This window comes from Haliaeetus leucocephalus, unplaced genomic scaffold (assembly GCF_000737465.1).
Source record: "Haliaeetus leucocephalus isolate CR32 unplaced genomic scaffold, Haliaeetus_leucocephalus-4.0 Scaffold495, whole genome shotgun sequence".
Lineage (NCBI taxonomy): Eukaryota > Metazoa > Chordata > Aves > Accipitriformes > Accipitridae > Haliaeetus > Haliaeetus leucocephalus.
Window position 1 is genome coordinate 961,564 of NW_010972931.1, and position 24,397 is coordinate 985,960.

At 43.6% G+C, this 24,397-nt stretch overlaps 1 protein-coding gene across 1 annotated transcript in view; it reads right to left on the reverse strand.

Annotated features, from left to right (window-relative positions):
* The window catches only part of COL4A1 (collagen, type IV, alpha 1), a 119,608-nt gene extending 97,723 nt beyond the window's left edge, over nt 1–21,885 (reverse strand). The window contains exon 1 of the mRNA XM_010575789.1: nt 21,814–21,885. Coding sequence (XP_010574091.1) covers nt 21,814–21,885 — 72 coding nt within the window. The remainder of the gene's footprint in view (nt 1–21,813) is intronic.
* Nucleotides 21,886–24,397: the final 2,512 nt, after the last annotated feature.

Consider the following 24,397-nt stretch of genomic DNA (forward strand, 5'->3'; position numbering starts at 1 on the left):
AAGCCCCATTCCTTCAACGTAAGATCAGAGAATGCTGGTTAGTCAAGGAGGCTGTATGATCTTACAAGCTAAATAAGCTTTGAATTCTCAGTAAGTCATCATCATTTGTTCCACAGTAAGGACCCATTTAGTGAAGGGGAAAAAAAAAAAAAAAAAAAAGAGGACCCAATGGGAACTTACTTGCCTGTTTTTGGTTATTGAGAAGACTTTCATTGATATTCCTGGCTTGGCATATTTTTTCCACTGTACACAAAGATGACAAAGGTCACGCAATACAGCATTTAAAATTTCTCATAGAAAATAAATGAACCATGACTCATACATGGGTACAGCACGTTCTTTACTTTTTCCCTAAAGTAAGAGATAGTACCAAGTTTTTGTTTGCAGCTGCAAAAATGGAATATGAAAGTTATATATTCCTGAACATATGTTTCTAAAATTCACAGTGGAACAATTGTGCCGAAGTCTTCAAAACCGAGCATACACAAGGCAGTCTGGAAGAACATCAGTAACCTTCAACAGTAAACATCTAGTGACGCACATCTCCAACATGTTGCAATGTAGGAGATTAAGACAAAAGCCATCTTCAATTAACAGATCAAGGATGGCATCTGACCATTAGTCTTCCAAGTATCAGTCACATTTGGTCAGCACAACAAGGCTGCAAATATTAGGGCTCCCATATGTTACGTCTTCACTTTCCTCTTATGCTGCTGTCTAGGTAGATCTCTGATAATCACAGATTATTTTTTAAAAGCCTCTAGAAACAAGAAGTGGGCTTGGGAAGAAGGAGAGGAGGCGGGGTGAGCCTTGGCCAGCACAGCAACTGTCGGAGGATAGGGGAGCTGGTGAGGAGGAGGAGGAGGGCTAGCTCTCAGGTGGGAGGGTTTGGGGACAGGAAGGTTTGAGGGACATCTCTGTGTTGTAGAGATGTGCAGAAAGCGTGTTTCTGGGTGTACAAAGGTAGGAAAGATAACGGAGGGGTTGAACCTGGAGCAGAAGGGCTAAAAGCAGAGTTATGGGACCAGCGCCATCACAGTCACCTTCCTCCCCGCTGCAGCGCGAGGGTCCTCTCTCAGGGAACAAAGGGACGCAACAGAGGCTTACTGCTGTCCCCTGCTGCACTGCGTTTGATGTCAGAAAGACGGCAGCCCCTCTGAATAGAAACGGGTTTATCCTGTGCAGACAGAGGCCCCATGCCTCCCACTTGCCTAAATCTAAAGCAACACAGGGGAGGGAGAGCACAGCACCGCGCAGCAAGGGCGCCCAGACTCCCAGGTGAGCTCCATCACCGCGGCCGTCAGCCACCTGGGCACGGCTACTTCCTCTCTAATCTCTGTCTCAAGATAAGATTTCTTACACATGAAGTTCTCTGCTGTCAAATCCATCAGCCTTAAACTTTAGGGGTAACGATGGCCCACCTGATTTTGATGCTCCTGCCTCACCGAACATACTCAGATGCACAGAATTTAATTTACTGCACCTCGTATTAAGTTCAGTAACTAATACACTAACTTATTAACTGAAGAAAAAAAAAATCAGGGCAATGAAATATCCTCCATCTACAGGCTTAGGTAGCTTTCATTTGCTGAAGCAATTTTGTGCTTCATAAATCAAGTTGTATATTTAACCAATTTAGGTTAATATGTATCGGGGAGCACAGCAGAAGCAGGGCATGGGCATTTTGGCCAAATTCTAATCAACTCCTGAGCTTCTCCTGCCTTTCAACCCACACTGAGGATGATCCTGCTGTCCTCAGGCTAGCAGAAAGTTACAGTATTATGGAAAAGCTGAGGCAACAAGGCAGAAACACCAGCTCATTTCTGTTATATCATGTAAAGTTTTGTTTAGTACAGACAGGAATTAAATTGGCAGATTAACTTAATAGAGCAGAACACAAGAGTAAAACGCACAACAGCTTGCGTTCCATTTCTGTGCAACACAGCACTGCCCCTATTAACTTCAAATTATCTCCTTTTATGGACTCCAAGCTTTTTGTATTTTTCACAACTGCAACTGGATGACGGGTTAAATACTCGGAAGAGCGCAAGAATGTTTTTTTTCTGCAGCCAACACAGAGAGGGGAATCGCTGAATTCACTAGTTCTATAAAACAGGAAACTGTATTTTGGGTGCATCTGATTCACGCTGCTTCCCACCGTCGCCCTTACGTAGCCATGGTTTGGCCCCCCCCCGTCCCCCACCATGGAGGGAACAGGAAGCTCTGCCAATGCTTTTGCTTCCAATTTTCCACCTGGTTATTCTAGCACAGGCACGCTTTGTTAAAAGCGAAGAACCTTCCCCAAATTCATATGCCTATAGTTCGAAGCAGGTTGGTGAGAATTTTATTTTACAACTATACTCCCCCTTCCACTTTCCCATAAGCAAAACCGGACTGAAAATCTGCACAGAAGTATTTCCACAGCTTTTCAAAATTAAAATACCACTGACCATCAGACGAAAACAAGCATCTTAGTTCAAGCCCACAGGACAAACACCTCTTTCCGCATCCTTACCAGCAAAGAGTGGAACCGGTCCCTAGCCCAGCTGGCTTAGCTTAAAGAGCGGCCATGCTTGACGCTCTCTCCATCCACCACTTTCATTGCTGAGAAGGATACTGGGAAGGGGAATGCCTCTCCCTCTCTTGTTTCTACCTTTGATAAAAAAATCAAAGGTGAGGAGAGAGCTGAGAATCCATTCTCTTCACAACACCAGGGCCCAGCGCTGGGAGCAAGCAGTATAGAAAGCTCATTAAAGCTCAAGAGTGCATCTACAAAACAAATCGTCAGAGGAAAGCCTACACAAAGGCATCTTCTTTTCTCTCCGCATCTGCTGGAGCCATCTCTCACCTACAAAAGCAACTCCGCAGGCACTATTGCAGCCTGTAAGTTTTAACTTTCTGTGCAATTCTTTCATCTAAACATAAAGAGGGGCTCAAACTACAGAGGTGAGGAGGTTCAGTGAAACAAAGAAATCATTTGCACTTAACTCAGACTGTTCGGAGCTCAGGCCCCTCAAACAGTTTTAGAAGCGGCTGCTCTTCAGAAGACCTTGGTTCTGTGAAACCCCTTTCAGGCCCAAATGTCCTGTTTCTCAGTGAAATTAGGCCTGTGCAAGATTCAGATTTTGACCTAAATTTGTAAAAATTTTTCACTAAGCGATGATCCATTTAAACACTGAAACTCATTTATAACTTTCCTGAAAAAGCAAATGCACTGCACTTTAGTACTGAGGTGCCCTACTCTGCCCTTGGGATACACTATACCCCATACTATACCACTTGGGATTCGAAATGACAATTTACGGGAGACCGATTAACACTTGCTCTGTATACTACTTTTTCCTGACTTTTCCCCCAAACCATGAGGGTCCAGCAGAGGGGAAGGGAAGGAGGGGAAGGGGGTTGGCAAGTTTCATCATCGTTGTTGGCACATCTAAACGAACTGCCTGAAAATGGAAGTTGATCTTCCAACGCCACGCTGACCCGCTTTGCAAGCACAGTAAATAACTGGAAACAACATTTGCATTTCCTCCTTGCGGCACACGTTGTTCAAGCAAAACGAAACCGGGCCGGCCGCAGCCCCAGCCGGAGAGGGGTCTGCACGGGGCAGCACTCGCGGCTGCCGACCGGAACCGCGCTCGCCCCTCATGGCGTGGTCCACGTCCCATTGCTGGAAAGCTGGGCAAACTGCCTGGCCAGAGTCCGCAGCCAGCCTGCTCCCTCTGGTCGGTTCTGCGCTTCAGAAAAGTTGGTTCGCAGCCAGGAATGAATTTCTACAGATTACAGAGCATCACGATAAATCTCTCCATCTTCTGCTTCCAGTGAATGGCATTTTTTAAATTTTGCCTTCTCTAACTTATAAAATCCATTCACAGCACATGTACTTTATTTAAAAAATTAAAGCCACACAAAACCATTGCACATACAGTCCCCTGCGGAACAGCTGAAAGAATTAACGTTACAAACATCGTAATAATAGGAAGACACAGTTTAAGATGTATGTACTGTGGAAGTCGCAATCTAGGCATCTATCTATTTCCTATTAGCTACAATCAAACTGTTCTACTGTGAAAACTAGACATACCTGTTAACAAATGTATGTACTAACTCAGGTGGCAGGCACCCCAGACTTCAGAATAAATAAAGCCTGGCCCTCACCGCACATGTACACACACAGGCATCTCTATTACTATGAAATTATGAATGGAAAACTAGAAGCAAAGGAGCTAAAGGCAGAGCTAATAACACAAATGTGCATTAGCAGTTTGAGTGTAGGGATGTAAACTTATTTAGGGCGAGAACAAGATTGGCATTATATTGGCATTACTTCATTGTCGTACTGTTGCTTAATCTGTATATCTAATTCTCCACATAAAGCTTGACTTTGTGCTAAATAAGAAGTGCCTTTACACTCCACCAGCAGGCTCTGTCCATTCTACAAAAAGTGAACATCCATTTATTTCATCTAAAGGTCAAAAGTGAAATGCCTTTGGGAGATCCCATGCAACCTTAAAATAAAAGTCGCATTCCTAAACTCCTAACTATCTAGAATGCAACACAATGTCATTATTATTCCTTTGAAAATGTAAAACAATTACTCACTCATATTAAAAGCAAAACTGTTTAAAAGAAACGGTCCTAAAACCAATGAAATACCAAGGGTGAGAATTTTAAATCTTACTGTTCAAAAAGCACAACTTTTTCTCCTTGCAGTTTTATGCATTATGGAAGTCATGACACCCATTAACGTTTAAAAGACATGTGATGTACTTCTAATATTTGTTCACTTTGAATTAAAAGAAAACTTCTTATTCAAACACCAACAGTAGCCAAAGCAGCTACCTCCTTCATTCCTCAGACTTTTTAGTCATTCTTACTAAACTGTATGTTTATGCCATGATACCTACCAGCAATTATTTGTCAATATTTACCAATCCTGTTTAGCAAAATCAGAACATGGAACTCCAATGGAGCATAAACTTTTGGCTGTCAGGTTTCTTCTGGTTTCCTTCATTTCTTAGTCTTAGCACAGCCCTGAGTCCAACGTTCAAGATCCAAACTTAAGCTCACTGAAACCGTGGGGAGCTTTCTAGTCTTTACAAGCTTTGAAATTGTTGCATGTACAAGCTATAAAACACCTGCTATAATACTACACTCAAACCTCCTAATTTTCCCCTTCTACTGTATTTCCGCTCAGCCTATTAGTAGATTGAAAGCTACATATTTCTTCTAGTCCTAAGGGCTATATAAAATTACATCACACTGCTTATCCAGCTTCACAGTGTCAAATTACTTTATTCAGGAAAGGCATATAATCTTTTTGGACAACTAAGACCTTTTTTTTTTTTTTTAATTAATTATTACTTTAAACAGATAATTAGAAAAATCTCACAATATACTCTATGTGTTTAATACATCTATAATGCAGACCAGCTTTACAATTAGTTTTGCGGTGCCTCACTGCTGTCAGTAGACAGCTGGGGCTACCTGCTACCAACAGTGCATAGAAGGCACCACGTGTAGACGGACATGGCTTGTCACAGTGCCAATGCTGATCTTCTGAAAGATACTCTCCAAGGAGAAATGTGCCTAGGAGAACTTCAGGTTTTACCCATTTAATAGCAATATACAGTCTTCTATTACCACCGATAATTCAAAACAGGTTGCAAAAACCTGCATCTGTCTACATAAAGCCTAAAAATACCTGTGTTGCAGTTTTACCATTGCTTCAGCTGAATTCATCGATTTTATCATTCTCCAGTTTCTTCAACAAAGCTTTTAGCTAGTTTTAAAAGCTTCATATTTGTGAGATGGAAAGCAGGTTCACAAGGAAGTGCTGCAGCATCTGACATTTCCATTTTCTCACAGCAATTTTAAGCATTGGACGGGACAGCGATAAACACAACACAGAACCCCGCTGAAGCAAAAACCCACTGAACAATTTCCAGGGAAAAGGAAAGACAATTGTTCCATCAACTCTTCCGTGATTTCAGACATACGAGTTGTATCTGGCAATAGTTCAACAGAAAGACAGGAACACCAAAAGCGGGGCACAGTCCAAGCTTTGATGTTGCAATGGGTACATCAAACAGATTAAGTGGCTTGTGAACTGGGAACTGCCTGCTCATCAGCAGTTAAAAGGCAAAATACTCAAGTACATGCAATGCTAACGTCAAAACCTGTGGACTGCTGCATACGCCTTTCTTGCTTATTACAGGGCAAAGCCAGTAGCCCTGCCAATATATGTAAGGTCAACTGGCTTCGCATGAAGAGAGAAGGGTAAGACTAAAATGATAGTCAAACACCCTGGGACCGGGCAAAGGAGTGAGGAGAAAAGGGATGACAGGTAAGATAAATGGGCAATGTAAAAGGCAAATAACCAATACAGTCAGGGGAAAGATACTGGGCTGAGAAACTGAGAAGAAAATGCAAAGAGTGCAGTCTCTTTACTGGAGCAAAACAAGAGTCTGGATGAGACACGGAAAAATGAATTTCCATTTCACCACTGCTTTCAGAAACCTTTGAGACACACCTTCCTCCAGTGCCGAGAAAATGATGGGATAACTGAGAGCAGCTGGGAACTGGTCCCTCCCATCACGATTTCTGTGGCAGAGCTACACTTCACAACCTTCCTTTCTTGAAAGAGTCAGAATGGAAACACGATGACATTTTTCTTTTCTTGCTCAATTCACTTTGTTCTTTCAATTATTTTTGAAGGCTTGAAGATCTACAACCTTCTGCTTCCATGCTAAGGCAAGCTAGGCAACGCAAAATTAAGGTGCTCCGTGAGAGCTCCACATAAGCCCCGCACTGAGCAGAGGGTTACTTTCTTCCTGAGCAGCTCTCGCTTTCCTGGCACAGGCTGAACTCCTTGAATTACTATTGCTCTGAGGCAACCCAAGTCCTCCACGCCAGCCTGGCCTGGCCAAGCTGGCACAACCCTACCTGCCTCGCACTTTTGCTGCCCAGCAAGCCGCAGCAAGCAACTGTCTGGTGGAAAATGCTTTTCCTTTCTGAAAACAGGCACGAGCTCTGAGAGAGCGTGGCCATCCCCGCTCAGATCCATTTAAAGAGAACGTGAAATGTCAGTGTCAGGCTTTGCTGCCTGTCACAAGGCAGGCTGCCTGAGTGATTGCTGCTCGGTTGCTGCAGGGACTGGGAGATGCATGGAGAGCTGGGGCAGACAACTGGTTAAGGCAGTTGAGTGGTGCCCTGGAGAACGGGATCCCATCCCTGCTTCCACCATGAAATCCCTTGAAGACGCTGCACGAATTATTTCCACGCTTTTCACAGGCGGTTGCTAATAACACATTCTGCATTTTCTATGCGTTTGTTGTTGGATCTTTTCTCAGACCAAAAGACCTCACAGACCTGGTTTCAGCTGAAGTTACTGTGTTAAAAGCAAACTATGAAATGCTACTGAATGCTAATTAGGAGGTACTTTTGACATTACCTTCTCCATGCTTCCTCTCCCAAAGAGTCAGCAAATAGCTATGAAATCTTTAGGGAAGGTTCAAGCACCACTCTAGCTCACACAGACAGAACGGGTTGAAACAGCCGAGTGCAGCAATGCGCTGCCGCCTTCCATCCAGGGGGTTTGCTTCTAAAAATCAGTGCATGCTTTTTTGAAGCATTCAGGTATTATTGTGATAAAAGCCACAGGAAGCTCATAAGAAGCTGAAGGCAGCTATTCTGCCTTCAAAGCATGACTTGATTATGAGATCTTGAATAAGAAACAAGTCCAAGAAGTGAAGAGTAAGGCAAAAAAAGCCCTGCATCCTCCCTCCCTCAGCAAGCACAGTGTGTTCTGTGTATCAAATGAGATGGGAGCCTGGGAAATCCATCAAGCAATTAAAGGCTAGTAGGATGCGAAAGGGGCCTGTATTTAGGTTGCACAGAGCTTGACTATGAAAACAGAATATCCTTTAAGCGTTTTCTCTGTCTGAAGATGCGTCAGTAATATGTCAGCATATGGACAGCAGTAAGAGGGAAGCGCGTTTGGCTGCACATCACGCAAACCTACGCGACGGCCACTGCCGCTCCAAAGGCGAACGGACAAGAGAGGGAGCAGGGCTGGAGCTCGGGAAGCCAGCTCACCGCTGGTGCGACCAGAAGGTCAGCCCCACTCACCCTGCACCCCTCCTCTCGGTCAGTCCAGCCCCGATGCGAAGCCGCACCTCGAAGCTGCGGTTAGCGCGGTTCCTGCAGCACAGCCCAAATCCCTGCTGCTGCTAACAGCTGTGGTCTGGCCCCGCTCCCGCTCCCTCTCCTGCGCTAATGCCGACCGTCACACAGCCAGCTCCACCAGCAGCCGACACTGGGAACCAGCCGGGCTGAAACGGGCTCCGGCTCACAGCAAAACCAACGCTGACGCTAACGTACACAAGGAAAAGGAGGGGAGACGTCTCTCCTGGCAGCCCTGCGGGATGCAGCCGCCGTAGCATCAGCCATTAAGTCAGTCCAGCCTGCCTCCCTATCCTGTCCAACCAGTTAAATTAATCATAAAGCATTTACAAAGAGATCAAGTCTCTTGACTCCCAGCATCTTGCCAGTGTGGTCAATCTATTCTCCTAAGCCGACTACGACAGCTGAATGAAGGTTTGCTCAGAAGGCTACCTTTTCTTATTACTCTTTTAGGAAAAGCAGCAAATCTCTTTCCCCAGCAGTTAGTTCTGCAATACCTACTTCACTGCTACCTGATAGTACTGCGGCAGGGAGCTGACAGCAGCTAGGAGCTCTTACCTGAACTCAACAAAGAAAATTGCCTACAAGCAAAACATAGTACTTACAGAGGTAAGATTACATCCACCCCTCACTCTATTGCCACGTTTAAATTTCAGTGTTTCTTCTGAATATCTCAAATACATTGCACTTTCAAGGGGAAAAGAGAGCAAAGCAAACCGATAGGATTCTTGCTTTGCATTTCCATCTCCATTTCTGTATTTCAGCACCTGAATACAGAAAAATTTACTTTTGTAATGATGCTAGAGTGATTTACACTGTGTAAGTATATTTAAGACAGGTAAAGTATTTAGGTGCCCACCAGAAACTAAAAGTAGTGAGGAGAATGAAGAACAGAGCTGTCTGCTATACCTCCTAAAATAGACTGACAAATCTATTTGCTTTTCTAAACAAAAAACATGTAGTGGTGCCTATAACTTTTGGGATGAGGTGTAGTTTCATGCCTTTTATTCTGGAACTCTACATTTATCTCACCCGTACTTCAACTGGTAAAGCATACATCAAGTATCCCTGAGAGACAAAGTACTACAGTATACAGATGTGCCTGTTTTGGAAGTGGTTGGATCACTTTTCCCTAAGAGGTCAGGGTTTTCAGGCCAAAAGAATAGCTCTACTGTTTGCTATCCAGCTGAGAACAGCTTGGATCCCCTATCTTGTTCAATGCTGTAAAATTAATCATAAAGAATTAAATCACTCCCCCCCCTATTTTCAATGAGCAGTGGGGGAAGAGGAGAGCAGGTAATGTACTCTCATATTATGACACTGAACTTTCTACAGTTATTTATTAACAATCCAAAGCTTATCATCTGTTGGCAATACTTTCCTTTATTCATTTACTTCATCTCCCCTTCTTTCACTGAAAAGGAATTTCACACTAAAGAAACTGAAAAAATTTTATAAAGTTAAGATTTCCATTTCCAAAAGACTTTTTTAATCAGTAAAATAAATTTAATATGGAGATCTTGGCTGTTTTTTCTTCAGAAAAACTGGCAGCCATCATAAGGTATGTGGGTTTAAAGCTATTCTGTCTGTTTGCTTTTATTTTCCTCCTCTACACTGGATATCAAAATTCAAATCCATTACCTTTACTTGTCCAAATACTGCTGTGAATACTTGCCTTTTCTTGTAGGAAAATGAAAGATTTTTCTGTTTTGGGGTCCTAAGCAGAAACAATTTAGAAGATATGCCTTTAAATATACTGTAATTAAAGTTAGAAACAATTTTGTTCTCCAAGGGGGTCACAAAGAAGAAGCCAAAATAAAACCTTCAGATGGAAATCCCCAGCTAATCCAGTGTGCTATCCTGAACTCTCTGACAAAATTCCCCTTTATCATCCGTCTTTTTTCCCATTCTGATATTTAGCCTCTTTAAATAAAGTTTTTGTCTCTGTGGTTACTGTAGAAACAGCTAAAAATGAGAACAGCAAGGGCCAGTATAGGAAAAAGCTAGACAACCCAGAGTTACATGTTAAGTGATGGGTGCGAGCACACGCTGCCAACTTTTGGGACGCATGCACTCCTTTGATTCCTGAAGCTGGTGACACTGAAAAATTAATCTTCAAACTCACTCAGATGAGTCAGGCTCTGTATAATGCCCATCACAGAATATCACACAAACGACTTAAATCCTACTTCGAAGATCAGTAAGTTTTCTTATCCTTCCTCCACCTTTGGGAAAGGGAGACACAGGGAAGCTAAAAATACTTCCTGGGGCTGCCCAAGCAGCTTGCGGCAAAACAGGGAATGGATTTCTGCTCCCACACGTGCAGCCAGCCTCGCTGGCAGCTGATGTGGATGCTGCCTGCGACCCTCCCTCAGCCCACCCCACCAGCCACGGACGGACCCCATCCGAGGGCAGCGACCAGCGAAGCGGCTGACGAGCTTTCCAGAGGCAGAGAGCCGGGCTATCTGCTCGAACCGGGTATCCAAGCAATTCTGCTCGTAGCTGAGGGAGCAGGCGGATGTGCGATGGGAGGGGAACCGCTGGAGATGCAACGACCGCCTTGGATTCTTCAGGCAAAATGCGATGGCCCTCGAGGGCTTTGTGGCAGGGCAGCGTATGTCCAGAGGCAACATTATAGATTTATTGCTGAAACGGACACTCTCCCTTTGGACTGGATGCAATGTCCATAGCTTCATATCTAAAAAGGTTTGGTGAACACGCCACAGAACAAAGCAAACTGGCAAAATAAAACCCTAGACTGCACAGTGTGAAAGTTCATAATCTAAGCTGAAAGAAGAGGAAAAAAAAAAAAACCAAACCACTTTATTTTTTACCACAGAGTCAGAATCTAGGCTCTGCCAACTTTTATTGGCAAGGGAAAAGAAATTCGTTGGAACCTATCACTCTTCCTTGATTATTCATCTAGATCCATGGTCCTGACTTAAGAGGTGAGAAGTTCCCACAGGTTTTAAAGGCTTTTGGGAGGGGGTAGGGTTTAATCACATTTTTCTTGAAGAAAAATAAAAGGGAGTGATGGGAGGGAAAAAAAAAGTATCTGTAACAGAGACTTGCTTACCAAAATGAGGTTTTATCTACATCATGCATAATGCATCTCTTAGTCTTAAAAGGAGCAAGCAGTGCTAGGTATGTTTGAACAAAATGAATTATAAAATAATTTTGAATATGGCATGTAATATTGAGGGGGGTCTATTAACAGATACTTCTGTGAGTAGGCACCAAGGGTGTATGTCTAGAATAGAGAAAAAGAAAAAGCTGAAATAGATAAAGTGTCAGTATCATTAACTTGTAAACAAAAACGAAAATTTCAGAAACAAATATGTGCACAGGTACTTCATTCTACAATAAAAACAAAGGAAATGCTTCTGGTGAAAAAATCTTAAGTTGAGACATCATATGCCAATGTATAGACATGAAAGTGTACTTAGCACAGTATTGAAGACAGTACAGACTGCAGTGCACAGGCATTGGGTTTGGCTGATACTGCAGGTTCCAAAATGAAGTTGCTTATTCAGTCTATTCATGATTTTAGACAGAATTCTAATAAATAAAACTACAGTGGTAATATTTTTTATCATTACCCTAGCAATTATTTTCCTGCCTATTCTGAGACAAAGATACATAATGTACATTTCTTTTGAATTTTTCCTCCAAAATTTTACTTTCCAGTATTTCTTGATAAGGCCTGGAAAAAAGAAACAAATCCAAAAAAACCCCAAAAGTCACCTTTTATACCTAAACATTTTAGGCTGCTTTTTCCTCAAAACACATGTATTCCTGCATTTCACACAGGGGTTCTAGATGTTGTGATCTGTACCGACTGTCAGTAGTCCTTAAAAAAGGAAACAATACACCAGCTGGGCACAGCCACAAAACTTCATGAGTTTCAGTCAACCTCTCATTCTTAGTCTCTCTTCCCTGAAAAACAGCCCTGGACTAAAAGACCACCAGAAGATCCCACCCAGTAGTCTGTCTCCTTTGCATTGCTAGAGTTGCAATGAGGAGAAAAACAGGTACCAAGGAACGCATCCACAGTCTTTGAAGCTAGTTTGAAGTGTTCACTTAACAGTGGGAAATATTAAACCAAACCCTATAGAAAAAGTTGCCTTGTACTCCACTGATAACAATTTGGAAGATGTCTCTTTGTTAGTGTCTTTATTATTTCAAAAAAATCTCTCTTTGATGACTCAGCCTAGAGCCTCAGGAGATATTTTTCCCTCGCTAATTTACCTTGATCACTACACCCAGGTAGCTCCTCACCTGTCAACACACCCAGAAGCTGTTAATGGCTTCCTGACATTAGACAATAGCCTATATTTTCATGTGTTCTGTTATATCTTAATTGACTAAGTTTTTAGGAAGCTATCAGCCCATCATCACTAAGTCCCAACAGCGAAACAAACATTTATGAAAAAAATAAAGTGGTTACAGACATGACATTGGACTTTCCATCTAGGAAGTAGGGTAATGCTGGTTGAAAAGGAGGAAAACAGCCAGAGGACATCTCACCGGCCTCTTTTTTTCTCTCTGTAGATCTGTTAGTATCAAACGACCCTCAGACAACCAAGCTGACGAAACCCATTTTTACTCCGCTGATCGAGACCGCCAACCTGCTTCTCCGCACATCACAATTCTTCAGTGACAGAAGTAATTTCTCACATCATAAACAAGGGTCGCTAAAACCACCCTAAGAGTAAGAAAAGACACACCAACATTTTCCGGCCTTGTTACAGCTTGTTTCCCCACTTTCTCGCTGCCTGTAGGTTTTGGAGGGGATGCAACAGGCCTCGCTCTCGCTCCCTCCTGCCGCCAGCCGGAGAGTTTGTCTTTGAAGGGGCAGCACTACCACCCCGGGACCCACTGGAGACCAAGCCTCTGCCATCCCGGCGGCACAGGCCACGGACGCGGGATCCCCGCGGGAACCCTCGGGCTCAGGGGAGCGTCGGACTCGGGGCGCACAGATCAGCGCTCCTCCGCCTCTCCCGCGGGATGAAGGGCAGCGGGCGCTGCTGAACAGAGAGCCTTGACTCTTTTCACAGTCCCATCCCTTTCCCAGCCCCCCAAACGGAGGCATGCAAATAACCAGTCTAAAGAAGCGGACACCTGCTCAAACTCACACTTTTCCATGACAGACCCAGCTTTACACTTAGCTAAATTCCTGCACTAGTCAGACCTTGAAGCACCAGTACCAAAATTCAGTCAAATGGCTAATTCCTATAAATTATCTCATTTGATATTGGGCTATCAGATTAATAATTGGTACCGAGGGAAACACACAGATTGCTGCCCACCACCAGCAACAACTATGAGATTGGTTAATTACGAAGGTACATCATAATTCTGCCTTTAGCACGGTGTGATTCAGATTTTAAAAATGCTTTCTTGGCAGCTTCCACCTAATACTATAAATCTAAGCCCAGGGATTCTGCACTTCTCGCTTTCTAACGCAGCAAATAACAGTGACAAGAAACAGATCACTTTACATGCAATATTATAAATTCAATTTTAACCTGTGGTGTTGTACCCAAGCTTTATGTTTTACCTAACATTCCAGAAATTCATTAATTGTCTTCAGGTACAAACTCCTACAAGAGGGTCACGTTTTCAGTACGTCACAATCTTCAATTCTCTTCAGCAATCCTTAGAATCATTTAGGTTGGAAAAGACCTTTAAGATCATCGAGTCCAAGCATAGACCTAACACTGCCAAGTCCACCGCTAAACCACATCCCTAAGTGCCACATCTACACGCCTTTCAAATACCTCCAAGAATGGTGACTCAACCACTTCCCTGGGCAGTCTGTTCCAACGCTTGATCCAAGAATATGTGCAGCTTCGCAGAGAACTCATTCTCCATCTTCATGACTGATTTGATATGATTTATATAACTTTGGATTTAGAACTGTGAAATAATTTTCTAGACAGCTGAACCACATTTATCAGAAGTGTAGGGGCATTATCAAAAACAATACAAGACATGACATAATCACATATGCACCTTCCCATATCAATCAATTTCATACATTTCTCTTGCACAATATAGATACACACTGCACCATGTGCAAACGCATTCCATGTAATTGCCCATTACCATTGCGATGATGGCATGCGTCTGAGCGAGCATGGGGAGGGAAAGGCAGAACTTTTCACGTTTTGGTCATGAAATGTTCAGACTTTAATCTATGATAATGAATGGGGATTTACAAAAACAAAGAATTGCTTATGAGCCCTGTGGTACAGCGTAACAGTTCAGCTAAAATAAACCTGAGCTCAACAGAAGACAGATACTCAGTACATGGCCTGTTTTGGCACTGCATTAAGTTCTGCATGCTGTTCTCTTTTATAAGCTAAAATTATTCTATTTAATTTTAACCAACACGAGACTATTTATTAAAATAAATGATACCAATATATTGACATTAAACAAATATAAAACGTCTTCTGCTGAAATGCAGTCCAGCCTTACGTGTCTGTCAATACACAGATGTGCCTCGTATCGTGTGAGTGACTAAAATTGTGCACAGAATTGGTAATTTGCAAACTCTGGACCAAAATCATAACATGCTGCCTTTCATTTCAAGCTGCACAGGGACCGTGTAGATGCCAGCTCAGGCCTTAACATAGGTCCAGTTAGTCCTGATAGGATCCTACATGTGTTTTGTGCAGTTGTACTTTCTGTGGGCCTGGCAGCATCCAGGAATAGTGTATCTACAGGATGGCACAGCCCTTCTCCCCTTGCTCTCACACTGCCAAGCCCATTCCAGCACCAGCAGCACCTGGGGTATCGGTGAGAAAGTGTTTCTGAATGCAAGGAAGGTGTTTAGAACCAACACCTTTTAGTAGGGGTGTATGTGACCTTTGCAAAGACTGTGGTGACACAACGGGTATAAGGCAATCGCTTGCTAGGCTTGCTCCTTCGAGGATTTTATTTGAAGGCACTAAGAAGAAAACGATTCTTACAATGACAGCACACAGAAGCATCCTCACAAAACAGTCTTCCTCATTTTTGACCTATGCAATTTTCTGGCTTTGCCCTGTCACCATCATCTCCTTTGGTCTCCTTGACCCTCTAGGAAAAATCCTTCCACATCCTTAGCACCTTCAACTACTCTAAAAATTAATTAAATGGAAGCTGAAATCATTAGCAACTTTGAGGAAATTACTCCGCACCTGAGAGGACAGAGGGCATAGAGCTGGCATCGCTGCGAGGATGGCAGTTGCCTGCCTGCACATCTCAGGGGCCACCGTTCAAAGCTCTTCTGTGCTCATGATACACATCATGGGTGTCAAAGCAGGACTACAGTTCTCACTGGAACCCAAAAGGACAAGTTTTCAGTCGCTTGATGACTTGACAAATCAGAGGTGAAAAGGGGTGTTTCCTACCACCACCACACATTCACCTAAGCTAAGAAGAGCTAATAGGACCTTAAGGCTCACAATGTTTTTTGCCCATCAAGATCACAAGCTCTGTCCCAACCAAGCACACCGAGCCTGGAAAATGCATCAAAAATCAGCATCCACTGCTTGTCTGACCAGTGTGAATCAGAGCACACTTTCAAAGGCATGTCCCCAGTGAGAGGGATTTGTTTTTCTGCATGATTTGAACTATTATTTTAGCATTCCCAAGGGCATGAGCCAAGACATTATTTAACCCAAAGACTTTAGGCACTGGTACAACACTTGCTATATCGCCGAGGTCCATAACGGGAAGTGAGTTTTAAAATAGTAATAGAAAGTCACAGAGACAGCAGGATTACATTGCATAAGAATTAACATCACCAGAACCCACGTCTGAGCCTTCCCCCAGCTGGGATTTACCAGTAAAGATCAGAGGCACAACCCCTTCCAGGCTGGGACTGCCAACTGGGGGGGTCCTCGCAACTGGTGGCAGGGGCCAGAGCCAGCTCCCACCGTTGTTCGACCACTGGGCAAAACGGTAAGTGCAGGGCTGTAGCACTTAGTCCTTTCCCTCTTTCCTGACTTTTTCTTTTTGTAACACCAGTTTTTGACAATCTCTTCTAATCCCTGGCTTCTGGGATGCTTCTTGCCCTGGTTTCTACTCCGGCCCCTTGGGATCAGTCACACAGCCTTGACTCCTCAGGATCACCGTACCATTTGAAAAAATAAAGGTTAAAAACATAGACTTCCTAGGATACTTTAAAGCTTTTTACTTTCTTCTCACTTTCATTTGTATCTCTTGCTATTCCCCATTTTTCTCTAAATATTTCCATGTTGATTCCAAAAATGCAGCTGTTCTTAACAAAGATACAGCCCCAGTCAATTGACCTCAGCTAAAAAAAAAATTTTAAAAAATTGTAAGTTTCAGTAAAAAACCTCATAATTTGCTCAAGCAAAGCTGTAATATTAAAAGCATTTACGTAGTTTCAGTCTTCCTTGCCTGTTCTTACAAACTTAAAAACACACGTGTATTTACAGCTAAAAACTCTTCTGAGTTTTGGCCTGAATACTGCTTGCACATGCATCTTGGCTTATGGCAGCCTGAATTTATCCTTTTTTATTCTACCAGCAGATAACTGACTTACCATTGCCATAAAAGGGACAGAGCTTCAAGCACAATACAAAAATTCCTGGAATGTTTGAGTCTACCCTCACTTAGCTGATTTTTCCCTTAATATGTGCACTATGAATACAAACCATTAATGTACTAATTTTTCTTCAAACTTTTGTTCTAATTCTTTACAGCTCCGTAAGTCCATACCAGTGTAATTTTTCAGCCTTATTTGGGTTTCATTACAATCTTAGGATTTGTTTCAATGCTTTTAGATTATCAAATATTTCAACAGAAGTCTTCAGTAGACTAGAAAACGAGTTTTCTTCCACTAGATAAACAACTGGACTAATAAGACCAAAAGACTTACAATATCCAGTCAGCACATAGCTATCCAGTGAAAATGGGCTAATTTTTTTCACCCCTTAGCTACAACTGAAACATTTGTCATGACAAAAAAAAAAAAAAGAAAAAGCCTTTCTCATTCTGTTATCTGTATACTAAACTAAGGACCCCATAAATGACCTATTAAAATAGAACCAGCTAATAAAACAATACATTTTCCCCTAAGCTAGTGATTATTTGAATGAAAGATTACATACTTCGCTATGAATTTCCAAAAAGAATATCTATAGAAATAATCCTCATGTAAGAATGGCATCAACTATATTGATGAATTAGAACACTTTCATCCACTAAACCATTTAGAAATGCTCTACCAGGTTCGTGCCCCAGTGTTAAGACAACATCCTCAGGTAGAGAAGACATATGAGAGGGCTAGAAGGAAGGTGGAGCGTCTGGGTGAAACCACAGACCTCCCATGTAGCCAGAGCCATTATAAATCCCACAGCAGCTGAGACAAACATGGGCAGAGAAAAGGCTGGACACTGTTTTTTCAAAGGTGGTAGAGGAGGTGCAATGTTAGTTGCCTCAAGTAATTTTCTAGCAAATGCTAAGGAATACCACCAGACTTCTGGCAGCTTTTAAAAAAGTTTAACACCTAGAACTGATCTGTGGCTTTCACCGAATCGCAATTCAGAGATGAAGCACAGAGTCTGCAAACTCAAGCTCTTAAGCGCATCTCCTCTGCTCCCACTTTTAACAGCTGGACAGGGTTCTCCGCTGGGCTGACAAACTTTACCTAAAAACTTATTTCTGCTTCCCAGCTGTAGCATTTGAAGTGTTCTTTAAGGTATACATTGTCACCTACAGACAGGATAATGGATAGTTTGTACCATGCTTAATCTATAAAAGGCTATATCTCTTCCAAATGCAAAAGACCTAACTCACCAGCTTTTTAATTAAAATATTCTGGTTCTTCCTACTAATCCCTGTGTATGAAAGTAATTCTTGTATTTGTTTTATAACCTTGATAATTTCTTCTGCCAGGTCCCTCTCAGTCATCTTGAAAACCTTCATCTCAAAACGCTGTTTCTGTCACTGCTACCAGCAGATGAAAGCCACAAAAAGATGAAAGAAAATGAATTATTACTTTGCAATTTGTTTACTCTGCACACTTGACAGCACTTTGTGTTTTGTCCTTTACATTGTTCTGTTGAAGATGCACACCCTTCCTCAGACCCTGCAAGAGGCTGTTTGCCAGCAGCTGTAAAGGTGAAGGCAGCGGGAGCGCACACAGAGAGAAAAGGCAGAGGAAAAGAGGAAAGGAGGGGGACAGAGGATGTTTAGTAGTTCTTCTCTTGGATCCACCCCAAAACAACCCCAACGAAAGCCAACCTACATAAAATTCCATAAAAGCAGCTCAATAACTTTGCTAAAAACACAGTTACACTTTCTACTAATTAGGTTGGCACAATGTTGGAAAATCTTACAGCTTTTATTTCAGAACACGTGTGAGGACAGCATCCTTTTGAGACACTACATGAAGGTAACATAAGAAAAAAAAAAAAAGAAACCCCATCTTTTCCCAATTTTTCTCTGACTTCCTTCATTTCATCTTTGGCCATGTCTTTTTTAATATGTTACTGGAAGGCAGTCCAAGCCAAAAAAAAAAGGAAGGTTTTTTTTGCAGGCTGTGAGGCGAGGCTGACTCATCTCCACCCGAGCGGATGCCCAGGCTGCCGGCTCCCACGGCAGCACCTTGCACCAGACCTGCACCAACATCACCAAAACACCCCAGCACGGGTCTCAAAGCAGGACTACAGTTCTCACTGGAACCCAAAAGGACAAGTTTTCAGTCGCTTGATGACTTGACAAATCAGAGGTGAAAAGGGGTGTTTCCTACCACCACCACACATTCACCTAAGCTAAGAAGAGCTAATAGGACCTTAAGGCTCACAATGTTTTTTGCCCATATTGGAAATGAGATAGAAACAGGCACAATTTAAGAGGTTTCCTAAAAAATACATATTTGAGATATTAGATCAAAGTGGTAATAAGTGAGTCCAGATTATTATTATAATCCTTACTATCCCTGTAATAAGTACAAGGGACTGGACGCTAAAGTGTTTTTAAATATATACTATTATACCTTTTTTTTTTCTCTCATTTTAGAAAGTTTACCCAAGCTCCTCCTTCTGTAAAACAGTATGTCAGAGATAAAGGAAGATTAAACAGTCAGTTTTATGGTCTTTGAAACATTTACTCAGACCTGCTTACTTAGATACATGTATCTTTCTCAATACTAAATAGAAACTTAAAGCTAAAATGGACACAATTTTTTTCCTGATTAAATCTTTGATCATCCCTTATCTGTTTATATGTGCCAGAAAACAACAACAGACAGTGGTTTTTTGCACTACTTACGCTCTTTATGAAGAACACATTTGCCTTTTTCTTTACTGCAAGTCACTTCAGATTAGAATTGCATCATCATAGTAATTGACATATTGACAATGTTTTAACTTGTTCTGTATTTTACTTCCACATTGTCCAAGATGCTGCTATATAAAGACTCTTGGAAGGCTAATGCCACATACTTTTCTGATGTATTAAATCACCAAGAATAATTCCAGCCAGTCACAACCCAGAGAAATAAAAAATTTATCTTCCCACAAACACTGTTAAATTGCAGCAGTACTTCACAACGTCAGCTACTCACTAAAGGCGCAGGTTGCTCTTCCAGTCAGGCCATAGCCCATGTCCAAATTCTTCCCTATGCCCAAATTTTGCAAGGTGTTAAGGGCCTTTGTGATGGGAATGTCAACGGAAATTCTGGGAAGGGAGCACTATGTAACTTTTAAACACTTATGAAGTAAGTCAATTTATTCTCATGTTGAGGTTGTTGAATCTTCCTTTGTTTAGTCTAGTTCTATAAAAAGAACAATATTCATAAGCCTATCCTTGGAGATGGTTTCTGACATTTTTAAACAATTGTCTTAGCTGCCTGCAGCAGCTATCCTACATTTCTCTATGTGATCAAGGCAACCAACTGACAGTATATACATCCAGCATAACCTCAGGCATTATATAACCTAGTTATATCCCAGGATTATATACACCCAGCGGACAAGTTGCAATGAAACACTGCAGTAGTCCTTCCTGCAGGCATCTGATACACACAAACGCTCAGAAGCGAAAACGGTGCTACTTGGGATGACGGTCCAGGAACGTGTTTGTGCGTGCTGACGCTCAACAGCCGGCTCCAGGAACGAAGCTCAGGGGTTGAGTCAGGACTGAGGGTTCAGGGACCGCGCTCTCCAACACAGCTGGCAGCGAATGGGTTACGTGTTCCCCAAACAGCCTGCCCTTCTCTCCTGGCTCTGGCACCCTCTGCCGTGATGCTGCAGAAGAGGTGGCCGGAGGGAGAGGGGAAGCAGGCAGGAAGGACAGCAGGGACAAAGACATTCTCCTGGGAGCAAGAGGTCACCAGGCGCACCCCCTCGCTCCTAGAAGCACCCACGCGCTTTGTTCTGTATATATATATATTGATCAAATGACTCTCCACTGGTGGGGGCGAACGGATGCACCCATGACTGCCAATTCCCCGGCCAGCACTCCTTGCCTTGGGCTGGGAGGCCACCTTCCCACCCACACCCCCACGGCCCACTGGGGTGCACCCTCGGTGCTCCCTCCGGGTCCCATACCCCTTCCGCCCAGGCCACCTCGCTCCAACAGGACAAAAAGGGAGTGCCGTACTTTTCTTCAGACCCTCCCGCGCCCCACCATCGCCTGGCAGGGGGAACTGAACCCCGTTTCCCATCTCCCTGTGAAGCCTTCTAGCCCGAGAGGTGCTTAACTTACTGGAGGACATTTGGGTCTCTCCTCTTGGACACATTTTCTGAATTGAAGTGACCATATCTCCATCCTGAACTAAAACCCGCCAGGGTTTGTTAGACGTGCTTTTGGTATTGACAAGTCCTTGAGGACATGCAGGGACAAGGATGTCAAATGGCCTTAGGGGACAGGTCTCTCAACATCGAAGACAGCAGCAGCCCTAGAAGCGAATGGCTGCAGAAGGCAGGTGCCCAACCCAGCCTTATTTCACTAGTAAAAGCACACCCAAGTGAAGTGCTGTCAGTCATACGACTTCTCGTCAGCCACACGCCAAAACCCAATGTCATTTCTTTTATCTGCTCTCGGTTTATCTGCCTTGTACTACTTCACCTCAATAAACCATGTTTTTAACAAAAAAAGGAACAGAAAAACCGTTCGGACTAGTTTTTTTTCGCTTTTAGCCTCGAACTGCGCATGTCAGACTGCAGCCCCAAATGCAATCTAGAAATAGGAGGAGTGACGCGAGGAAGGCGCGAGGCCAACAGAGCAGAGCCGCCTCTGTCCGGCCACGGACGGGGCACCGCTCCCCAGATGGGGACAGGGACCTCCTGGCCTCCCACCAGCGCATCCCCAGCTGCCTCCACACGCTCGGCTCAAACAGCGCTGGGGGAATCAGCGCTGCCCGTGTGGAAAAAATTATGCATGCTTTTATCACTGCTTTGGCCCGCCTTCTCCCAGTAGCCGGGTAGAGCTTGCTCGCAGCTCTGGCCCGGCTCCCATTTCACCAACACTAAAAGTGGAAAGGGAGACGGGTTGGGAACTCAGAGAGACCGCCAAGCCCACTGCCGAGCAGCAGCGGGTAAGGCATCTCCTCCATTCCCGCAGCATGACACGGCAGCCAACCCACTCATGTTGAAGGCGGCTCACCCCAGGGCTCAAGCGCAGCCAGAAGATCTTGCTCCACTGCAGAAAGCGCAAGGACCAGCGATGCAGCGGCATCGACGAGGTACCGAAACATGAAACTGGGATTTCCATGGCATTGTCATCTCTCAACCAAGCAGTACTAATGTTAGGAAACGGGCTTTCTTCAAAGGAAATGGCAGCCTGAAGAGTGTCAGAAATGAGAGCCCCTGCAGAGATCCGTCAAAACAAGCTTCTCCTGTAACCGTCTCGTGGGAGCACTCTCTCAGCCTGACCTGGAAACATCTTAATCTACTGCCCTCTCTCCCACTCTGCTCTCCTTATAACGTGAAAACGAATCTCCTGAGAAGAACGCAGAACAGTATAAAAGCCCAGATTAGCTATAATTAATATTTTAATTACAATTGGTCGGCATAAAAAACACTGAGGTCCCAGTGCCACATCTGGATGCATTTTGTAGTGCCACATTACAACCTGTGGGAGCTGCGACGGAGCAGCTCCCTCTTCTGTGCTCAGGCACGTGATCCTGACGGTAGCTGGCTCAAGGCTGGCTCTGCTACATCAAATGCCTCTGTGAGAGCAGTCCTTCCAAATCTCCTTGTATGTATTTAATCACAGAGACGTCAGTGATAAAAACAGTTTTTCACTCTGCCAGCCCTGTTGCACTGCAGAATCACCACCAACAACATAGCAGGAGCTGCTTCTGGTACATTTGCACTCACAGGCACAGTCCCAAACTTTAGTTAGCTACTCCTGCACAACCACGATGCACAAATGAAGAAACATTTTTACGGCAAGGGTGACCGAGCACTGGCACAGGTTGGCCAGAGAGGCTGTGGAGTCTCCATCCTCGGAGATCCTCAAAACTCGGCTGGACACAGCCCTGAGCAGCCTGCTGTAACTGGCCCTGCTCTGAGCAGGGGGTTGGACCAGACGATCTCCAAGGTTCCCTCCAGCCTGAGCAATTCTGCGATGAAGGCCACAGGGCAATTAAGAGCATGGCAAGACCGTGGCTTTTTTTTTTTTTTTTTTTTTTTTTTAAATTAACTAAAACCAACTTTTTGGGGGCAGAAAAGAACCAGCATCTTTTTTTTTTTGCAGGAGAAAAGCGGTTGCTCCATTCAGGTTATCGCAAACATTACTGCATACAACCTTACCTACCACGCAGCCCTCTGCTAACCCAACTACTCTTTAAATGTAAACAGTGGGAACGTGTTCGTCTGAGGACAACAGGAGCACTGGGCCAGCTCTGCCAGCAGTCCAAAAGCAGAAGCAAGAGGTCCTGCCCAGGTGTACAGGCCACCCAGCCACAATCCCTCAGAGGCATCAGCCTGGCTCAAAGACCTCCAGAGAGAAGCCCCTCGACCACCGCCCACGCCTGGTCTGCTGCCGGCCAACAGCACTCTCCATCGCCTTTCGGGTAGCTGCTAGTGACAGGCAACAGCGTGGAGCTGGGGACAATGCCAACAGAACTGAATTGATTGAAAGGCCACCCATGTACGGCTGAAAGTTTATCTAAGGCGACAAAACTGCAAGGAGCTCAACTTTCACAGCATACTTGTGTTTCCTGGTGGTGCTGATGAGGAACTGTGAATCTGCAGTCAGCATAGCACAGAAAGAACAGTTAACTATGGGGATAACTTCATAATGTAATTAACAGCTCCAGATTACATTTTAAGGAATCTTGATTTTAATAAAACAATTCAGCCAGCACATAGAGGACACTTCTAAAACAGAGCCTCTCCAGAGCTGCTACAGAAGGCCTGAAATTGTACAATTGATATTAAAGTTTGTATCTTCTTCTAATAAGCACCTTTTCCCTATGTAGTTTTCCATCTTTGATTGACAGTCATGGTTTACCCAATGACTTCACTTTACGGGACAAAATGGGAACGTATCTCACAAACAGATACTTATACCTCTAGGAATACCAAATTCAGAACTCAAAAGTGAATCATTTACTTCAAAAGATTTTAATGAATTAAAATTAATTATATCCTGAAAGGAATACAGTTTAATGAGCTTAATGCCAAGTGATGGGTGAATCGCCTAAGAGGTGCATCACAGAGTGATTTACTGCAATCACAGTAAGCCTGATACTATCAGCCCAGGAGCAACAGGTAAGACGTCAGGAGTTCAGCGCATTTCTTGCTTCGGCTGACTCAAGGCATACATACCATCCCCATGGTCACACAGAGATAATCACAATTCATTACAGAACTTCATTTCACCTGAAACTGCAGAAAAAGTTTAAAATAACCCTTTCCCATACGTCTTTACTGATTAAAATGCTAATACAAGCTCCTACATTTATAGCAAGAAGCACGACAAAAATCCATCTGCCCATGCCTCCTGATGAGTTTCCTGCACCCCTGAATTTCACCACTACAGTATCAACCTAACCAAACGCAAGAAAGCAAGGAGGCACGAAAAGATGACCTATTTCAAATTATTATGTCAACTGCCCTCTGCTCAGAGGGACAGAAGGAACAGCACAAAAACTTCAGGAGTGCCAGAAAAGAGAGTCCTTTAACTTAAGGACAGCAGATAGCTAATATCTCAGTGATAAAATTAGCTCCCTGAGCAAAAC